Here is a 15681-nt window from a genome sequence, read left to right on the forward strand (position 1 = left end):
GCTTATCGAATCTACCTATAACCCATATAGCATGGATAGAAAGCCTTACTCCGCACGTCGTTCCCCTGTGGCTCCCCCGGCCCTCCGGCGCGGTAGCGGGTGTTTTTGCCGGTATCTAACCACATACGGCAGGCACCTGGAAAAGCCGTATCCCCATAACCCGAGCTCCGAGGTTTGGTTCTCAGAGTTCGGGTTATTGGATACCGTTTTTCCCGGATAGATGATGGGATAAGTTAGTAGCTGCGGTCGGTGGCGGTGCTGCTAAGAAGAAGTCAAATACCAAAAAAAAAGTGCGCCGGCAAAACCCCCTCTACCCTCCGGCGCAAGACCTCCTGCATGCCGAGAGTCCTCCTCACCTTCACCGGCTCCCTCCCCAAAGCGGCCGTTTGCTGCGCGATCACAAGATGGTCCGGGTGAGCCCGTCGTTGCATGGGAGCCTAGTGTCAAGTAACGGCTCCGCGATCCCCGCGGGGGGGGGGGGGCGCACCAGCGAAGGGACTCGCGCTGGTGACGCGCGCCTAGAACTGAACAAACCCCATCAAGTCCGGGACTCGTGGAAGAGGGGGGGTGCCGGGGGTGCCGGTGCGACCCGGTTCCTGGCAGGAACAAACGTCTACGGCGGATCAAAGAGGCCGAAAGGGCTTTACTCAAAAAGACGGGCAGAAGTTGGGGGCGGGGGGGGAAACAGAAGAAAAGCAACGAGGGGAGGGGGAAGCAATCCGACGGGCATGGATAGTGCGCAAGTCACACGCACGGGGGAGACAAGGGTTAACACACCATACACGAGTTTGTCTAGTCCTACGGGGTGGGTGGCATTTGATCCCCGCTGTTCATCTTAATTTATATTGGTTTCTCTCGGGATCCGGCAAATGCCAATTGACACGTGGAAAACAAGACACACGCCCTTCGTCTGCGCTGCGCTGCACTCAGTGACGACAGCTTCAGGCGTTCACGTCCCCGTCCTGGGATCCGCGCCTGAGAAGACGCGTGTTTCTTACAAACCTAACCTAGTCTCATCCTGTCGGGATCTTTGGGGGGAGGGCCATTCTCAATCGCATTCTTTTCCATCATCTCGATCCCTTTCATTCATGAACCAAAAGGGAAAAGAAAGAGTAAAAAAAGAAAAAGAAAAGACCAGAATAACTCCCCCAAAACAAACTCACGACCTCGCCCGGAACTCGACCATCGGCCCGTCCTTCATGCTCGTAAACGTGTCAAACAGCTGCATCTCCGACGCCCGCCTCCGCCCCTCGGGCAGCTCCGGCCGCCCCTCGGCCGGGTCGACGACGCCGACGGCCCTGCGCGCGTCGTACAGGAACAGCGTCCGCGCGATCGTCGTCGACATCTCGGCGTACGCCAGCCCCTTGCCGATGCACCCCCGCGCCCCGACGCTGAAGGGGCAGAAGGCGCTCTGCGCCCGCGCCACGTCCTCCTCCGTCGTCGTCGTCGTCGTCGTCGCCGCCGCCGTGGCGGGGTTGCTCGCGCCGACGATCCATCGCTCCGGGACGTACGCGTACGCGTTCGGGAAGTAGTCCTCGTTGTGGTGGATCGCGTAGTGCGGCGTGCCGACGACGGTGCCGGCGGGCACGCGGGCGCCGTCGATGGTCGCGCCGCCCGCCAGCACCTCGCGCGGGAGCAGGCCGCCGACCGAGGGCGACAGGCGCATGGCCTCGTCGATGCAGGCGCGGAGGTAGGCGCACGAGTTGAGCGCCGCGCCCTGGCGGATGTCCTCGACGTCGGAGAACTTGCCGCGGACCTCGGCCGTCGCCTTGGCGAGCGCGTCGGGGTTGCGGACGAGGTAGAAGAAGGTGGCCGCCATGGCGGTCGACGTCGTGTCGGCGCCGGCGATGATGCTAGGTCGCGGGGTGTTTGTCAGACATAAGGGGCCCAGGCTGAAGGTCGGACAAAATGGAGGAGGAGGAGGAGGGGGAGGAGGAGGGAAGACAACTCACAGCAGGTTCGACTCGCCCCAGAGCTCGGGGACGGAGAAGCCCAGCCCCGTCTCCGGGTCGCGGGCCTTGAGGAGGTAGTAGAAGAAGTCGCGGCGGTCCGTGTCCTCGCCCAGCTTGGTGCGCTCCGTCAGCTGGGCCTTGCTGTAGGCCATGTACCGCGCGCGGCCGGCCGCGATGGTCGGGAACAGGAGCCTGTCGAGCTTGAGCTTGTCGACGATGGGCATGGTGCCGCACTGTTGTTGGGGGCTTGTCAGTGGACGATCTCTCTCTCTCTCTCTCTCGGCAGTCAAGGAAAAGGACTCACCAGAAGATGCCTCTTGGTGGCGGCGGCGATCAGGTCGAGGGCGAAGCGGTTGTCGGGGGCCTCGAGCATGTGGAAGGCCTTGCCGAAGGAGAGGTCGCCGAGGATGTCCATGGCGAGGTAGTTGCACCAGTCGGTCATGTTCTTGGGGGCGGACCAGCCCTTGGAGTCGGCGGCGGCGGCGGCGCCGTCGGCGCGGCCCATCTCGGCGGTGAAGCAGCGCACGTTGGCGAGGATGTAGCGCTCCATCTCCTTCATGGCGCTGTCGGAGAAGCCGTGGGCGAGGACGCGGCGCTTGCGGGCGTGGACGTCCTTGTCGCGGGCGTTGTGGGTGTTGGGGGCCGGGTGGACAAAGGCGTTGTAGAACTCGGCCTTGCGGACGTTGGTGCGGAAGCCGTAGATGTCCTTGAGCGAGGCGGCCGAGTTGAAGGAGAGCGAGTTGGGGCCGAAGCGGACGATCTTGCCTGGAGCGGGTGGTGGTTGTCAGTCTCACATGCTGCACGCTGCACGACATGTCTATCAAGCAAGCAAGCAAGCAAGCAAGCGGCAATGGAGTAAGGGCCGCGCACCGTATTTGTTGTGAAGCTTGTAAAAGTCCAGATGGCGGTCGCCGTTCCAGGCGTGGTAGAGCTGGTAGCCGTCGGTGATTTTGGCGACCAGCGGACCCGGGTACTTGGCCAGCGGGTGGAAGAAGAGGCGGTAGACCACAATGCCTGCAACCTGGTTACTGTCAGACTGGACCGGCTCTATTGTGTGATGCTCCTCGTTTTGTCGTTCACGATGGCTCTCTGGGGGGGCAAGGCGATGCATGTCGAGGATTGGGGATGAAACTCACGTATATCACGCCTCCCACGGCCGCGAGGCCCAGCCAGAGCCACAAGTGATTCGCCGCCGGCGCCATGGTGACTTGTATTTGTCTTCTTCCTCTTCCAGTTCTTCTCCTTCTTCTTTGCGTCGGTCGAATCGGATTGATGTGCAGATCGTATTCCAAAGTAACTCACTCTGCACTCTTTGGGCAGGGTGGGAAGAGTGTCGTCAAATGGTGAGGAATGGCGAGAAGGAGGAAACTGGAGAGAGCAGAGGAGAGAGACCAAGGACCCGAGCCACGACTAAGTCTGTTACACGAACAATCGAGAACCCGTGCGCCCCGGGCATTTCTCTCTCTCTTATTATCAAGCATCGAGCGGGAGGGGAAAGGTGAGGAAGCGTAGCCCTACGCAACCCAGCCCCGTCGGCTTTCCACGGTCCAAATCGGGTCAAGGAGACAGTCAACCAACCATTTTTGGATCCGCCCCCAGATAGCCACATGCACGTAAACACTGGGCTGTTCTATTCTTTTCTCCAAGCATTATCATCCCAGCGGGCGCACATAACCTTCCTGTTCCGGGCGGCGGGAGGAAGGGGAGAGGAAAAGGGGGGGGGGGGGGGGGGGGGGGGGGATGAGTCTCGTCTCTCTGACACGGTGGGCGCGGCTACTCTCGGATTTTTGACATGAAGCTTGGATACAGCAAGTAGTAAAACAAAGGACATGGAGCTACCCCAGACTCTTTTGACCCGCAGATGGCTTAGTTCCAACTAATAATACTAGTGGAGGTAGCTCTACCTACTTGCTACGTAGTTTACCCCAAATATTCGCCCAGCATCGTATCCCGCACAATGTCCCCGCACTGGGGGGTTTCGCATCAGGCCACGGGGACCAACCGGACACGGGCTGATTACAAAACACGTCCCGCAGAGGTGCATATTCGTTACTAACGGACCACATCTCTCCTTCAAAACGTGTGTGTGTGTGTGTGTGTGTGTGTGTGCCCATCTCTGTTGGCTCCTCTGATGAGAAATTGGAGGAGGACGGTATAGTGACGTACCTGATATAGCACTAAAACCTGGTACCGCCTTACTGTACCTATTGCATATGCATGTACAGCTGACCAATCACCGGGCGCCGGGGCCTTCGGTTACCGGCAACAAGTGGGTCCAGCCCCCCCCAGCGTCGGCTGCGGAGAAGTCGGCAAGACAAGACACAGACAGAACCTGGCAAAAATGAGGGATGAGAGATGCGAAGTACGGTAGGGAATTCCGCTCGAGGTCCGCGCTTCGATGCTCGTTTGGCACCGGCCTTCAATGGCTTTACGCGGGTTTCTCTCGTCTTCTTCCTCCTTTTCCTCTACTTCATTGGGCGCCCTTGCCCCGCCCTCATCCGGTGTGTCGAGTCCGTGAGGTGTGCCGCTGTCTACCTATCACATAACCTTTCCGGACAAAAAAAAAAAGTTTTTGCAGTATGTGCCATCCCCTCGATGTATAGGAAATCCAGACTGTCGCCGGGTATTAAATAAAGGGGGTGGAATGAGCTGAAAGTCGTGTATGGAAAGCTTTTCTCTGCATCGGATCGTGTCGGCAGCGCATCACCATACAAATACATCAGTCGTCGATAGTACCATACAGGGTATTTGATACCATGTACACCCGTCGCGTTGCCCAATGTAACATAATATATATATACTACTAATTCAACCCACCGATTCCCCCCCGTTCCCTTGTACCCTGTACCCATACATACCCCGTAGCCCATTAAATCGTATCCATATCTCAGTGATTGTAATATCTCGGCTCGTCAAAGACGTGGTACCGGTGATCGCGCACCCCCTGGCCCCGGAACAAGGACGGGAACCGCCAGCCCTGCGGCACCTCCTCCTCGCCCACCCGCCGGTTGCGCGTCTCGTCGTCCACCGCCTCGATCCGCTGCACCTCGTCCTCCGACCGCGGGATGACAAACTTGGCCACCTGCAGCTCCGTGTCCGTGATGGTGCTGCGGCTGACGCGCGCGTATCCCGTCCGCTTGAGGCCCTTGTACAAAATGTACTCGCACCACCGGTCCCAGTCCGTCGGGTCCACGTCGTGCATGCCCGACGTGCTGCTGACGTACGTGTTGTAGTTGCCCTCCAGCGGCTTGGTCACGAGGTACGACAGCAGCACCGACGGGTTCTTGGACTCGCCCATGAGCTTCGAGAGGTACTCCGTCTGCAGCCGCCGGTCCTCGGGGTCTTCCTCCTGGCCCGAGTGGAAAACGAACACGTCCACTTCCTGTCCATACACGTCCAGCGTCGCGGCGATGGCCGGCGCCAGCTCGCCCACGGGGCTGGGGAGGAGGTGGTGCGTCGACCGGAGGATCGGGAACTTGGAAAGCAGTGCAGAGCCCCAGGTGTGCTTGTTGGGGCCTGGGCCGTAGTCGACGTACATGCCGAGGTCCTCGGCGAGGAACTGCGTCGTGTCGCGGTTGCCCATGATGATGCGCTGCAGGTCCGACTCGAGAAGGCCGACAACGTCGATCTCCAGCTCTTTGATGAGGTCGCGCATGCGGTACTCGGATGACCACATGTCGTTGTCGAGCGAGAAGTGGATGGTCCAGATACCGGCCGTCATGATGCGGTCCTCGGCGTGGTAGGGCTTGTAGTCGTTGGTGGGGAAGCGCATGAACGCTGCGGCGAGGAAGACGACGTTGACAAAGGCGGCCGCGATTGTGTTGTACTTCTTGTGCTGCGACGGCGACGAGCGGCGCGTGTCGCGGCGGCGGGCCTGCGACGACGTGAGGTCGAAGACACCGGCGCCGATCAGCAGGAAGGTGGTCATCATGACCCAGTCAGTATGCTCGCGCACGAGGGGTCCCCCGGGCACAAAAGCGTATGCGACGACCCAGACGTGGAAAAGAACCATGATGTTGTAGATGAAGAAGCCGAGGCCGAACGTCGTTCCGGGGCTCTTCTTGGCTGCGTTGAACAGGAACGGGACGGACAGACCCATGAGGTAGACGGCGGTCGTGAGCGCGCCGTAGTAGCCGAACCAGTGGTGGTACGAGGTGAGGATCGCAGCACCCACGCAGCCGATGCCGTAGGCAGTCCACGAGCTCATCAAGCCGGGTCGGTAGAGACCGATCAGGAGACCGGCCGTCATTGCGACGATGGTCATCCAGCCGTACGTGTTGGAAGTAGGTCCCCGGATCGGGTAGCCGTCCCAAACCCAGAGGATCATGGTGCTGGTGTCCGACAGCAGGGAGTGCAGGCCGAAGAACAGGCCACCGACACCGAAAGCAGCCAAGATGGATGAGCCGCCCTTCTGGGAGTCCTCGGGATAGTCGCCGGTGGTGGGGGGCGATCTGCGGGTGAATCGCAACGCAGCGACAACGGCGATGGCGAAGCCGGTAGCGTTCCAACCTCCGTTGGCGGCGTGCACGACAGGCCACAAAGGGTTGTTAGTGTACCACATAAACTTGGCCGTGGACGATGCAATGAGACCAATGGTCCACGCGAGAATCCTGGATTCGAGGCGGCTTTGATGCGCTCTCTCGGACCACAGCGTCGCGGTCCAGGCGAGACAGGACGTCGCGACGGCGAAGCCGACTGTGAAGAGACGGTTGGCAGGGTCGACCACCTTGTAGGCCAGCAGTCCGACCAGCGAGATGAGGTGAACAATGCGCTGGTTGTTCACGACGAGGGACCGGATTCCACGGATTCCCAGAATCGCGGGCAGAATGGTGGACATGACAAAGGCCTCGTAGCCGGAGATGCCCATATGCCACAGTGGGAAGTACCACACGCAAACTCCCAGACCAGTCAGCATGGTCCAGAAGACGAAACCGTGGTAGACGTCGGCGGCGGTGTCGAGGGCCTCGGCCCAGGTGAAGCGGCCAGTGAGGACGCCAGCGGTGGCCTTTTCCTTTCTGCAGGCAAGTCAGCTCCACGTGAGGTCTTGCGGTGGGATGCGGCATCTGGGGCAGCTTACTCCTTCTCCAGGACGGCAGACGGGACAGAGGATCGGTTCTCACTGTGACAAGGCTTAGATTACGCTCAACTGGTTTATTTTCTGTGGCCCTGTGTACAGTATGTACATGACTCTATTTTGGAAGCCATTGGACGTACCCCTTGCTTGCCCCCTTGACGTCCTTGATCACCACTTCGAAGGTGCTAAAGTCGAGGGCCGTGACGGCGTCGAAGGCGACATCGAAGAGAATGAGGGCCCATTCGAAGAAGGCGTAGATGGTGTAGGCTATGCGCGCGCGCGGTCAGCTACCCGTGGTCTACGGACACCCGTCTCGGGCAGGAAAGCAGCTTACCTCCGGCGACACGGTGAACCTTGTGCTGGATGAAGAAGTAGATCAAGGGCACCAGGGTTCCGAAGAAGGTGCTGGCAATCCACTTGCGGTACTTGATGGCCTGCGGGTTCGGCGGGCTGAGCAGGACGCATCCAATGGTCCATGGGAGGGTTGCGACAATGTAGGAGATCATAAAAATGTCGTGCCAGTCGTGGTCGTCGGTGGAAGTGACGTAGGTGAAGCCACCGCACATGACGGTGCGCATGATGCCCATGGCGAACGTGAACTTTGGCAGCGTCTGCCCGGGTCTCCTCGTCAACAGGTACCACAACCCGACGAGAGCGAAGCGCGGGCCCGAGGTGATGGCGATGAAGAACATGTAGAAAGACCGCTCGGGGTACCGGTCGCCAATCGTGGCCGAAACGGAGGGAAACCACTCTTGGGGGTATCCGTACCATTCATTCTGGACGATTTTGTGGTAATGCAGCGAGACACCGACGATGAATGCGCTGATGAAGGCAGCTATTGGAGGAATTGATCAGCTTTTCGACAAGTTTCTTGTGCGCGACTCCCTACGACTGCGCAACCCATACGGGTGCTGCCTCTGCGTCACCCGATCGTCATCGTGACAGCTTCAGCAAGCAAGCAACTCGGCGTCGGCGCCACGAGGGCTCGGCAACTTACTGTAAGCTGTGGTGGTATGCAACCAACTGATCCATTTGCCATTGAAAGTCAGCGCAACGCCGCTGTCCTTGTCCTTGTACCTCGACGACATCGTGTGAACTTGTTGCGCTCTCTTTGGGGGGGAGGACAGCCCTTCTCAACTCGGGAGGCAGCAGCGAAAACAAAGAGAAAAGACGCTCATCCGGGGGATCCGGCAATCAGCAATCGGGAAGACCGGCTAGATGGAAGGGGAAAGAGAGGGAGGGGAGGGAGAGAGAGGGAGGGAGAAGAGTGGGATTGACAAGAGGAATAAACAACCCGGCGAATCCAGGCAACCCGGGCACCGCAGCACCAAGAAATCCGTAAGCCTCGGCGGGCCGCGGGAGGGATGGGACACTGCAAACAGAAACGGGATCGGTGATGGAGCTGTGAATCGCGTGGTTGGGCTGTCCAGGGCCTCGCAGGCTCCAATTCTTTTTTACAGGACAACAGTGCAATCCCTGCCTGATCGTGGGGACTGCTCGACGACTGGCTGTGTGCGTGATGTGGAATACCAGGGGCAGGGCGACAAGGAAGATGACTGAATGAGACTGTGTGGGTTTGTTGACGAGGATGCGAGGTTAATGTTACGAACGAGGGGAGCCCACCGGAGCTTTTGCTGTAGCTTCAATTGAAGCACAACTCCCCCTGGTTGTTCCGTTTTGGGATTGGCTCGCACAGGGGTGGCTCGACGCAAGGCTGAAATCCCTAGCCACATATGCACGGACCACTCCAAGCCGGTCCGGAGTCCGGGAAGGAAGTAAAGCCACACCTCGGCGGATGCCCCACTTAACTTTCGGTCGGGCTTCTCAGCCTCGCCAACTTTTTTTTTTTTTTTTCCTTTCCTTCGTCGGTCTGTCTGCCTCCTCTGCCGTTTCTGCAGCGCTCGTGGTACACTGCGACCAGGCGACTCGACTCAATATTTGCTGAAACCAAGGGACAATACAACAGCACACTCACTCTCGTCCTCGGATTCGTAATCATGGCCGTCGCTGAGAAGGCCCGCTTCTACTTGGAGCGTTCCGTTCCCCAGTTGCGCGAATGGGAGGAAAAGGAAATCTTCACAAAGGTACGAATCTGCCCCCCCTCCCCTCACCCAGACCCCTCCTCGTCAATGATAAAGACCTTCCGCAGCAAATCTAACAAACTACCCCCGTCATCAGGATGAGATCCGCACAATCGTCCAGAAGCGAAGTGACTTCGAGCACCGCGTTCTCGCCCCCCGCTCCAACCCCGAAGACTTCAGCGCCTACGCCAAGTGGGAGCAGTCCCTCGACGCCCTCCGCTCCAAGCGCTGCAAGCGCATGAAGATCGGCCACGTCGCCTCCCAGCACGCCACCCAGGCCCGCGTCCTCGCCATCTACGAACGCGCCGTCACCCGTCACCCCGGCCGCAAGGATCTCTGGCTCCAGTACCTCGCCTATACCGCCGACGTCAAGGCCACCAAGCGCTGGCGCCGCACTATGGCCAGCGCCTTGCGCATGATGCCCACCGACCCCGACCTCTGGATCTTCGCCGGCCGCCGCTCCGCCTCCAACGGCGACATGGGCGGCGCCCGGGGATACTTCATGCGCGGCTGCCGCTTCTGCACCACCGAGGGCACCCTGTGGGTCGAGTACGCCCGTTGCGAGATGGAGTGGCTGGCCAAGATGGAGGCCAAGAAGGGCCCCGGCGGCAGCAAGAAGAAGGCCGAGCAGGAGAACCCCCTGGCCGGCGAGAAGATGGACGACGACGACGAGATCAAGTTCAACGACGACGATGACGACGAGCAGGACGCCAACGACGACGACGCTTTGAGGCTGCCGGCGTTGGCCAAGGACAAGGTGATGAACGACGAGGAGAGCAAATCGCTCAAGAACAATCCGGCCCTGGACGGCGCCATACCCATCGCCATCTTCGACATCGCCCGGAAGCAGCCCTTCTTCGGCCCCGAGGTCGCCGAGCGCTTCTTCGACATGTTCGCCTCCTTCGCCAAGGTCTCGTCCGCGACAAAGATCGTCGCGCACGTCGTCGACGTCCTTCGGGACCACGACCCCGCCCACCCCGCCACCTGGAACTGCTACATCCGCCTGCCCCTGGTCGGCGTCAGCTCCGACACGCCCCAATTCCCCCTCGGCCTGCGCGACGTCTTGTCCCGCCTGGGCCAGGGCCTGGACCAGACCTCGGACAAGGCCTCGCTGCAGAGGAAGTCTCTGGTATGGATCGAGCTGATCCTGCTCGTCGAGGATCTCGACGAGGGCATCAGGACCGTGTTGGAGCATACCAAGGGAAAGTTGCAGTCATAGCTGCCGCTTATATACGGCCAAGTTATTGTACAAAGGGAGGGGCTGGAATGATACAGATAGAGAAAAAAAATAAGGGGGGGGGAAGGGTTAGAGAAGAAAAAAGTGTTTTATACGGCGCAAACAACGTGACGGAAATTAGAAGCGGCCCTCCGGCGGGATGTATCCGGTGTCTCCCCCCGAAATCCTTGATACCACTTGCAGATATCAGCCTAATCAAACTTGGTCAGAGAAGAAAATGAACAACCCTCCGCGATATGGTCGCATCTACTAGGGTCATGCCGGCCGGCGTCATGTCATGCCGCTGTGTAGTTGGGGAACTTCTTGGACGCCTCGACCGTCTCGTCCCACTCGCCGTCCTCGTCAAGCTCCCGGGCCATACGGACGACCTCGTCCCACTCCTCCGGCGTGACCTTGGTGACGCTCAGCCGCGCCAGCCGCAGCAGCTCCATGTCCCGCAGCGGGCCGCCGCCCCGGGACGCCTTGAGGAGGCTCAACGGCACGATGCGCGGGAACTTGTGCTCGATCTTGACGTGGACGAGGCTCCACTTGCTCCCGTCGTGCGGCGCCGCGGCGTCGTAGTACGGGTTGTCGTTGATGCAGGCGTTCCCTGGACGTTGTTAGGCCGACAGGAGGTGGGGTTGAAGGGAGGGGACGGGCAAAGGGAGAGGGCAGGGAGAGGAAATGAAGGAGAGCGACGCACAGTCTGGCGAGTGTTCCTTTACGATGCTCATGATGCCGACGACGCCGGGCTCCTTGCAGTTGGAGTGGTAGAAGAAGGCCTTGTCGCCTTTACGCATGCTCCTCAGGTTATTCCGCGCGACGTAGTTGCGGATCCCTAACCAGCCCGTCAGCCAACCTCGTCCATGTCCAGCGCTGGTTACGCATTTCACCGGATGAACATTGCTCAGAAACAAGCACACACACCTTCCCACCCCTCGGGCGTCTTCTTCGCCGCCAGGTCGTCAATGGAGAACTTGATCTCGTACCCATCCTCGATGCGCACGTCCGGCTCCGACTTCATCAGCCAGTACCGCGGGCCCGGCGGGTCCCTGGGCTCGGCGTCGGGGTTCACGTCCGGTACCAGCGCGGCGCGCATGGCCGCGAGCTCTTCCCTGGTCTTCCTGGGTGGCGCCTCCTTCTTCGCTGCCGCCGGCTTCTAGGTTTCAAAGGCAATGTGAGCATCCCCATTGTCTGTCCCCGCGCACCGCACCTGTTGCACACATCCACACGCAAACGCCTGTGTGTCAGAGGGAAGGGGGGTTCCGTAATTTCACTCGGCTCACCTTGGCTTTCTTGGCGGGCTTGGGTCTGGGCTCGTCGTCGTCGGCGGCGGCGGCGAGCTCGACCATAGGTGCCCCGTCCTGCTTGCTGGGCTGTTCCTCGGCTTTCCTCTTGCGACTACTAGTGGTGGTGACCATGGACGACGCCGCTGCTGCAGTCACTTTCTTGCTGTTTTTCGTCTTGGAAGCCGTCTGAGTCTTCTCCAGCTGCTGCTTCTTCTTGTCTGCCGAGGGTGCAGCGCTCAGTCGCGTCGACGACCGCAGATTGCGGGTGACGGCGGGCATTGTGAATGTAGATATGTGATGAAATGGAACGAGATGAATCGTAGTGCGTGCGTGAAGAAATACGTATGGTGTTTGAGAAAACCTGATGTTGCTGGCACACCGTGCTTGTCTTGTGACTCTGGGCAGGAACCTCATCACAGACGCGGAATGGCGATGAGAGCACAGTGTCGTGATGCCACAGCATGCACAGTCTGGGCTTGATTATGTAATCACCATACACAGTCGCTTAGAGCCGCGGACTGACGCCAGGGGTTATAAACTTTTTGTTCAACCAACTTCTTTTGTACACTTCCATGAGGTTTAGATGACTATAATTCAGGACCGTTTTATGTTGTTATTTGAGGTGGAAAATGCCATTCAACAGCCGCCTGAGGTCTGGTGATCTCAAATCACCTGAGCATCATGTCGCCAAAAACAGATGATTCTCGCCAAACTATTACGACTGAAGTCAATTACTAGTGAGCCTAGCTGAACACCCTTGGTATGCACCTTCAATCACGAGACGCCGTTGCCAACTTGATGCTGTGCGCCTGGCTTACACGCTCCTGTAAGCCGAAGGGGGGGGTCCAAGGATAAAATGTTATAGCAATTGCGTGTGATTCTAACCTCAAGCACTCAAACGGTAGCTTGTTTTCTGACCCCATTAGCTACTTCATAAATAGTTATTCTTTAGTAAAGGGACCAGAAGCAGCGTCCGGCCTATCAGTGTCTTCGAGTTGCTGAACAAAAGATACAAGAAGCATCTCGAAAGATACAAATCGGGCCTGCCGGTCTAGTCTAAAGGGTAAGTGTCACGAATTAGAGCACACAGCAGGGCATGTAATAATAGGATCAGAAAAAGCTTATTGCTATGAAAGTTTGTAGAGATATAAAGGAAATGTCCTATATGTCGGGAAGTAATGCGAGCAATGAGTGAAACGCCCCGCGATATGGCATATGATAATCTTCCTGACAGATACTATGGGAAGCTATCGTAACAGCAAGACTAAGACCGTTGCCCTCGACCACTGAGTCCTGAGCTTCAGTTTATCACGGACTCTATTCCACCGACCTCGAAGCAGCTCGGAACCCCAAGGCGAGAATGTCTCATCAAGCCCGCTTTATTCCCTACTCATACTGCTTGAGAAATCCTTCAATCTCACTAAACTCCCGCCTCACAACTTCCGCATGCTTCTCGCTCCTCGGCACAAACCGCACCCTGTACTCCTTCGGCGAGCTCAAGAACCCGTCATCGTACGCTGCGTAGCTTGTGTCCGGTTCAATCACCGTCCCGTCGTCACCGATCGCCCGCTCGATTCGGAACGCCCACAGTATCTGCGCGATCAGACGCCATTGGGTCCTCTCGGCCATGTGCACGCCGACGCACAACCTACGCCCGGCGCCGTACGAGTAGTGATCCCGTTCGCTGTAATTAGGAGAGGCGGCGAGCTCCGGCGCCAGCTTATGTGCTACGGCAAGGTACCGATCCGGGTTGTACACCTCCGGCTCGGAGAACGAGTCCGGGTGGTAGTTGAGGCCGTACGCCGGGATGAAGACGGCGCTTCCAGCCGGGATAAGCATGCCGTCATAAATCTGGTCTTTGGCGGCCACATGTGGCACACCAGATGGCACTCTGTAGAATTAGAGTAATTAGCCTGACTCTTGCATATATCATTTACTAGGGGATGGACATACACTGGTCTTATTCGCAGCCCTTCTTTGACGATGCAGTTAATGTACGGTAAGTCTTTAAAGTCGGACCATTTAGGGGTCCTTTCAAAACCACACACACGGTCAAGCTCAACTCGTGCCCTCTCCTGAAACTGCGGGTACTTAGCGAGCAACAGGATGCTCGTGAGGGTTGCTGTGGCTGTGGTATCAGCGGCGCCCTGATGGACCGCCCCGAAGAAATTGTTCATCGCCGTGGACGCGTGTGGCACGCCCATCTCGATTTCCCCCTCGAGAACGCTGTCCAGTAAAGATACCCTCTTATCACCAGCTTCGCGGCGCTCTTTGACACGCTCATAGGCCTCTTTCCATACGCCCGCCACGGTCTTATAGCATTCGTTCGCGCGATTTCTGGACTCCATCCAACTGACCGGAATGAGCTTCAAGATTGGGAACTGGTCAACCGGGAGGTAGCTTCCTGGCTCGAGTGCTTTTGATACCTGGGGAAGCGTCAGCTTTGCCACAAAGAGTGGGTAAGTGTGCCGGTCTCACTGCTTCCATGGCGATGTAGACGGCCTGGTAATTAATGTTAGCAATCTCAGACTTGTGGAGTTTGAAGTTCGCCGATTGAGGATTACATATGCCCAAAAGCTTCCCCAGTCCGTTGCCCGATTACCAAACAGGGTGATGCTCGCGATTGAGGCGGTCGTTCGCTTTATGGATTGTGTAAACTCCTCGGGCTTGTTCAGAAGATCGTACATCAACGTAGCGACCCTGCATCGTATCAGCATATGGCCCACAAAACGGAGGTGGTTGCAGTTCATATCATAGCATACTCGGCTTCTTGCACACCCTTCAAACTTGTGTCCAAATTCTTTGGCGAGAAAAACTGCGCCGTGATCTTGCGCTGCTCCCTCCACTTTGCGGTTTCTTTCATTAAGGCTATATTCTCGTCCCTTAACGCAAGGCGGAATTGTTCATCAGATGGCCTATTATTGAAATGGGCGCCCTTGGAGACCAAGAGTTCGTGCACGGCACGCCTGTCATTCAAGACAATCATGGTGCTCTTGCCGACCTTGATCGAGAACATTGGCCCATATTGGTCGCCCCATTCTTTGAGCCTGGGGAGCTAGTTAGCCCCGGACTACAATCACTGTGAATAAGTTCTGTGATACATACTTGGAGAAGAAGCCTGCGGGTGGGATGAGATGGGCGTTTCCTAGAATAGGGATTGTTGGAGGACCAGGCGGAAGATGTTTCTCCCTGCTTCCGAATGTGAGGACTTTGTAGAGTAGTAGGATGGCTGGGATGGTCCAGAAAAGGGAGTAATAGCTGACCGTAAAGGGCCACGTGATTACTGTTAACCCCATGGTATGTTACCAGTTTCACCGGAAAACAGGAGCATCAACCCGCAGCTGTCAATCTCAGCGTCCGGTCCTTCTCTGTATTTGTATATATATATATATATATATCGGTTTGTCATCCGCCTTAAACGCCAAAAGCATCCCGATGATCCCCATCCTACATCATATTGCTACGTGTAGCTTACGTCAGATCGAACCCTGCCTGTGGTGATAGATCTATTAGACTAAACACTCCTAGCAGATGCGGTGTACAGTCACATGCAGAAAGTCTGGGCTCACCCCGCATTTATACTATCAACCGTCATATAGAGTCAACACCGCGGCGCTTACGAGCTGTACGGCGGGCCCGGGGATTATGTACGATACTGATAGACAAACAATTAGCTTTTAATTGACTATACTTTTGCCATATATATTATCATTTTTGTGGTTCTATTCCTAGTAAAAGTGATGGGGTAGATGTGTTGGCTGTAGGGAAATAAAGGGGTGGGCCAAGACTTTTTGCACGTCACTGTACAGTAGCTGCCGAACCCTGCAGGTGAGTCCAGTCCCAGGCATGGCTGCGTGGAATCAATATTCAAGAGGCCTGTCTCAGTTGCTGTACGACGCTGACTGCATTGTTAGCAAGTCGCTTAGAGTATTCATTGCCGATTCCGAGTGGGGATATTGATGGATATAATCGCTCTAGATCCCGATAAGCGGTTATTAGCGAACTGCATTAAACCCGAGTGCGATTACTGACTGATACGGCCAAAACTCATTATTGGAAACGCCCGCTG

At 57.5% G+C, this 15681-nt stretch overlaps 7 protein-coding genes across 7 annotated transcripts; 2 read left to right on the forward strand and 5 right to left on the reverse strand.

The window, feature by feature from the left end:
• Positions 1–312: 312 nt before the first annotated feature.
• LY79DRAFT_399655 (uncharacterized protein) lies at positions 313–1073 on the forward strand. The gene has a single exon (XM_060553013.1). It carries the CDS (start codon positions 405–407, stop codon positions 837–839), a length of 435 nt encoding a protein of 144 aa, XP_060409297.1. The 5' UTR covers positions 313–404; the 3' UTR covers positions 840–1073.
• On the reverse strand, positions 1000–3337 carry LY79DRAFT_399619 (cytochrome P450). The gene is made up of 5 exons (XM_060553012.1): positions 3089–3337; positions 2823–2973; positions 2257–2717; positions 1953–2185; positions 1000–1853 (listed from the first exon to the last, which is right to left on the reverse strand). The coding sequence occupies exons 1-5, from the start codon at positions 3152–3154 to the stop codon at positions 1160–1162; spliced, it is 1605 nt and encodes a 534-aa protein (XP_060409298.1). The 5' UTR covers positions 3155–3337; the 3' UTR covers positions 1000–1159.
• Positions 3338–4839: 1502 nt separating this feature from the next.
• LY79DRAFT_525309 (Frag1/DRAM/Sfk1 family protein) lies at positions 4840–7718 on the reverse strand (the record flags this gene model as incomplete). The annotated part of the gene is made up of 4 exons (XM_060555709.1): positions 4840–6967; positions 7030–7071; positions 7167–7293; positions 7361–7718. 4 exons carry the CDS (start codon positions 7716–7718, stop codon positions 4840–4842), a joined length of 2655 nt encoding a protein of 884 aa, XP_060409299.1.
• Positions 7719–9023: 1305 nt separating this feature from the next.
• On the forward strand, positions 9024–10326 carry LY79DRAFT_673434 (U3 small nucleolar RNA-associated protein 6; the record flags this gene model as incomplete). Its single annotated transcript, XM_060564174.1, has 2 exons — positions 9024–9110; positions 9205–10326. The coding sequence occupies 2 exons, from the start codon at positions 9024–9026 to the stop codon at positions 10324–10326; spliced, it is 1209 nt and encodes a 402-aa protein (XP_060409300.1).
• A 293-nt stretch (positions 10327–10619) lies between these two features.
• Positions 10620–11476, reverse strand: LY79DRAFT_525268 (PUA-like domain-containing protein; the record flags this gene model as incomplete). Its single annotated transcript, XM_060555707.1, has 3 exons — positions 10620–10933; positions 11027–11161; positions 11251–11476. Coding segments are annotated over 3 exons (675 nt in total), but the record flags the coding sequence as incomplete, so codon positions are not given.
• Positions 11369–12151, reverse strand: LY79DRAFT_399736 (uncharacterized protein). Its single transcript, XM_060553014.1, has one exon. It carries the CDS (start codon positions 12024–12026, stop codon positions 11571–11573), a length of 456 nt encoding a protein of 151 aa, XP_060409302.1. The 5' UTR covers positions 12027–12151; the 3' UTR covers positions 11369–11570.
• A 593-nt stretch (positions 12152–12744) lies between these two features.
• Positions 12745–14976, reverse strand: LY79DRAFT_652953 (cytochrome P450 2D18). The gene is made up of 6 exons (XM_060562588.1): positions 14718–14976; positions 14375–14659; positions 14177–14312; positions 14091–14114; positions 13566–14038; positions 12745–13503 (listed from the first exon to the last, which is right to left on the reverse strand). The coding sequence occupies exons 1-6, from the start codon at positions 14906–14908 to the stop codon at positions 12999–13001; spliced, it is 1614 nt and encodes a 537-aa protein (XP_060409303.1). The 5' UTR covers positions 14909–14976; the 3' UTR covers positions 12745–12998.
• Between the last annotated feature and the right edge of the window lie 705 nt (positions 14977–15681).

The sequence above is a fragment of the Colletotrichum navitas genome (assembly GCF_030913465.1).
Source record: "Colletotrichum navitas strain CBS 125086 chromosome Unknown LY79scaffold_87, whole genome shotgun sequence".
Classification (NCBI taxonomy): Eukaryota; Fungi; Ascomycota; class Sordariomycetes; order Glomerellales; family Glomerellaceae; genus Colletotrichum; species Colletotrichum navitas.

What these genes read in the sequence shown, in the direction of transcription:
- LY79DRAFT_399655 (XM_060553013.1), top strand. Translation starts at nt 405, where the DNA reads ATGGTCCGGGTGAGCCCGTCGTTGCATGGGAGCCTAGTGTCAAGTAAC.
- LY79DRAFT_399736 (XM_060553014.1), bottom strand. Translation starts at nt 12,026, where the DNA reads ATGAGGTTCCTGCCCAGAGTCACAAGACAAGCACGGTGTGCCAGCAAC.
- LY79DRAFT_652953 (XM_060562588.1), bottom strand. Translation starts at nt 14,908, where the DNA reads ATGGGGTTAACAGTAATCACGTGGCCCTTTACGGTCAGCTATTACTCC. An exon ending in GGGGAAGCTTTTGGGCATAT is followed by an intron (nt 14,115 to 14,176) that starts GTAATCCTCAAT and finishes ATTAATTACCAG; the next exon opens with GCCGTCTACATCGCCATGGA. An exon ending in TCTACATCGCCATGGAAGCA is followed by an intron (nt 14,039 to 14,090) that starts GTGAGACCGGCA and finishes ACGCTTCCCCAG; the next exon opens with GTATCAAAAGCACTCGAGCC.
- LY79DRAFT_399619 (XM_060553012.1), bottom strand. Translation starts at nt 3,154, where the DNA reads ATGGCGCCGGCGGCGAATCACTTGTGGCTCTGGCTGGGCCTCGCGGCC. An exon ending in CCACCAAGAGGCATCTTCTG is followed by an intron (nt 2,186 to 2,256) that starts GTGAGTCCTTTT and finishes CCCCAACAACAG; the next exon opens with TGCGGCACCATGCCCATCGT. An exon ending in TGGGGCGAGTCGAACCTGCT is followed by an intron (nt 1,854 to 1,952) that starts GTGAGTTGTCTT and finishes CCCGCGACCTAG; the next exon opens with CATCATCGCCGGCGCCGACA.